The 3,064-nt window shown below is 40.4% G+C and overlaps 1 protein-coding gene across 1 annotated transcript in view; it reads left to right on the top strand.

Annotated features, from left to right (window-relative positions):
- LOC123249882 (zinc finger protein 271-like) overlaps positions 1 to 3,064 on the top strand; it is a 26,509-nt gene continuing 23,445 nt past the window's right edge. The window contains exon 1 of the mRNA XM_044678979.1: positions 1 to 178. Within this exon, the coding sequence (XP_044534914.1) occupies positions 1 to 178 (178 nt within the window). The remainder of the gene's footprint in view (positions 179 to 3,064) is intronic.

The following is a 3,064-nucleotide window of genomic DNA, read 5'->3' on the forward strand; positions in this document are numbered from 1 at the left end:
ATGGAGGGTGGAAGGGAGAAGCTACAGCGTTCTTGGGACCTGGGAAGCAGACGAAAAGCCACGGCCAAGGAGACTCCTGTTAAGGTGAGAGATCTCTCCCCGAAACTTCCACCTTCCGTTGGATATGCGCAGCGAGAAAGAGACTGGGGTCCCGGAGAGACCCCGGCTCTGGCTTTGCGTAGGTAGAAATGGGGAAAGCTACAAGTCCCGTAGTAGATGAATAGGGAGAGCTCGGGGCGTTGGAGAGTGGGAGAAGAGTGATTTGGAGGGGCGAGGGGTGGGCAGTTGGGAAGAGACACTCTACCTTGTCGCGTTTGACTACCATCTTGACCAATCTTGACCATCCAGGCAGCAGGTGCGGATCCTGTTTGGTCCAAACCATTCGAGTTAATCTTTGTGAAACTGAGGCCCAGAAGCGCTGAGCTCTGTTTTGGCCCAGCTTTGAGTGGCAAAGCTTAAATAAAGCAGAATCTTGATCTTCAGACTTTCTAGCCAACCCTCATCCCTCAATCCTTATACTGCAGTGATCTCCAGCCGGTGTGGAAGGTAGGACCAAATTCCCCCTTCTAGGGAACAAGGATAATAATAGCTAACACTTCATTTAGTGCTTCCAAGTTTCTGAGGCTCTCTCCCTATATTATCCCATTTGAGGATAAGGAAGACTATTTTAATAGAAATTCTGAGCAGAGGAGGCTTAAACTTGTTACCAGAGGCTTAAACCCTGAAATCAACTATTTATCATTTACTGAAACACAGATAAAGAAAAATCCAAGTATTGTTTGTGCCCCGCACCAATTGCCTGCTTAGATGTTACCAATTATCCCTACTTTCCTTTATGCCAGGCTTTGCATTGCCTATCAACCTTTCCCTCAATCCTGTTTCACAAATGGAAACTGGCTGAGATTTCCCTCTCTCAGGCCTCTCTTACTGTTTTTATCCCCTGAGAAATTGAGATGAGTTTCATATTAGCCATGAAAGGGTATTCCATTTCTTCTAAACTAGTGAATTCTTTACTTGAGAAATCATGCATTTCTTAGTGATTTTGGTCTTCCTCAGGGCTAGATTGATGATTGATCATACAGGTAAGATAGTAAATGTTTTATATATAACAAACACATTCATGAGATATAAGAAAATGAAGAAGAGGAATCTTTAGAAACCACTCCTTTTAATTACAACTATCATTTAGTACTTCCAACATGTGGTGGCTCTGCTGAGATAATTATACCTCTAATGCTCTTCTGCCAAGTCTGACACACAAAGGGGCCTATGTTTCTGTCAATCTTCCTGGATCCTATTTTGGGCAGTGTGACTTTGCTTTGATATCAGTGTTTGCTGCCAACATTTTGGTTGCAGTTGGTTAAAGAGGCCAAGCTTTTTTGAAAAAGATATTTTCTAGATGTTCCCCAGGAATACTTTATCCACCCCTCCCCCACAATAGTATTAATGTCAAATTATGAAAATAAATAGTGATAAGTTTGTATAAAATGTGTGTAACTTGAAAGTATAATACTCTATTTTAAAGGAGAGGCCTTCATAGAGCATTTTAAAATATGGCAGAGGCAAAGGAAGATGGATCAGAGGCTGACTATCTTGGCCTGAGTCTTTCAATCGCTGAGCATTTATTAAATGCTTAGAGAGTCATCTTATGGGCCTTGGTGACTTCATGTGTGTATATGTGTGAGTGAGTGAGAGAGAGAGAGACAGAGAGACTAAGGGAGGGCAGAGGAGAGAAGAGAATGGGAGGGAGGAAGGAGGAGAGAAAGAGAGAGACTGATAAGGGAGGGAAGAGAGGAAGGAAGGGGAGAACCAAGTGGGAGGGAGAGAGGGAATGGGGGAGAGAGAAGGAAAAGGAAAGAGAATAAGGAGAGAGAGAGAGACAGACAGACTATTCTGGTTTTTGTTGCAAATGAGAAAAGATCCCCAAATATTTTAGCAGATATATCTCCCCAAGTGGAATCCTAGAATACTGAAATCAAAACCAACTTTAAGATGCCAAAAATATACAATGAGAGGAAACAGCCTTGTAATATATTTTCTGAGGGGAATGGTCTTGATTGGTTTTTAAAAAATGACTCATGAAAAGAAGAGGCAGCTAGGCAATACAGTAGTTAAGAGTACTGGGCCTTGATTCAGGAAGATCTGAGTTCAAATGGGACTCAGACACTTCCTAGCCAAGTGACCCTAGGCTAGTCACTTAACTTTGTTTACTTCTGTTTCCTCATCTGTAAAATGAGGGTAGTAATAGCACCAACCTTGCAGGGTTGTTGTGAGGGTCAAATGAGATGACGGTAAGGAATTTAGTATGGTGCTTGGCACATGTAAATGTTATATAAGTGGTAGTTATTATAATGTTTATGATTCCAGGTATCTGTGACATTTGATGATGTGGCTGTGTATTTTTCAAAGAATGAATGGAAGAAACTGGAATGGTCACAGAAGGAACTTTATAAACACGTGATGAGGACTAATTATGAAACCTTGGTCTCTTTGGGTAAGAAAGTTTGATTCTATACTTTGAGGATGATTTGTGGAATCAAATGCTGCTAGATAGCTCATTTAGCAAATATTTTCAGTATCAGCTTGTTGTTACTGAGTATACAGAAATGAATTAGCCATTGTCCCTGCTCTCAGGGAGCTTGTAGTCTACACAGGGATGTGATGTATATACACTATGTTTCTAGCTAAGCTAGAGATGGAAGCCCACCCAATGGAAATGAAATATTTGTTTTCTTAGAACATTTTCTAAAAATGATCATAAAAATATTTCATATTAACATATGGCTTGTCTTTCTCTTTCTCTCTTTTTCTTTCCCTTTTTCCTTCTTTCTCTCTCTTTCCTTTTTTCTTTCTCTCTTTCTCTTTCTTTATGTCTCTCTCTTTCTTTATCTCTTTCTTTCTTTCTTCCTTCCTTTTTTCTTTCTTTCTTTCTCTTTCTTTATATATCTCTCTTTCTTCCTTCCTTCCTTCCTTTTTTCTTTCTTTGTCTCTTTCTTTCTCTCTCTGTCTCTTTCTTTCTCTCTCTGTCTCTTTCTCTCTCTCTCCCTTCCTTCCTTCCTTCCTT

The sequence above is a fragment of the Gracilinanus agilis genome, chromosome 5 (assembly GCF_016433145.1).
Source record: "Gracilinanus agilis isolate LMUSP501 chromosome 5, AgileGrace, whole genome shotgun sequence".
NCBI classification, from domain to species: Eukaryota; Metazoa; Chordata; class Mammalia; order Didelphimorphia; family Didelphidae; genus Gracilinanus; species Gracilinanus agilis.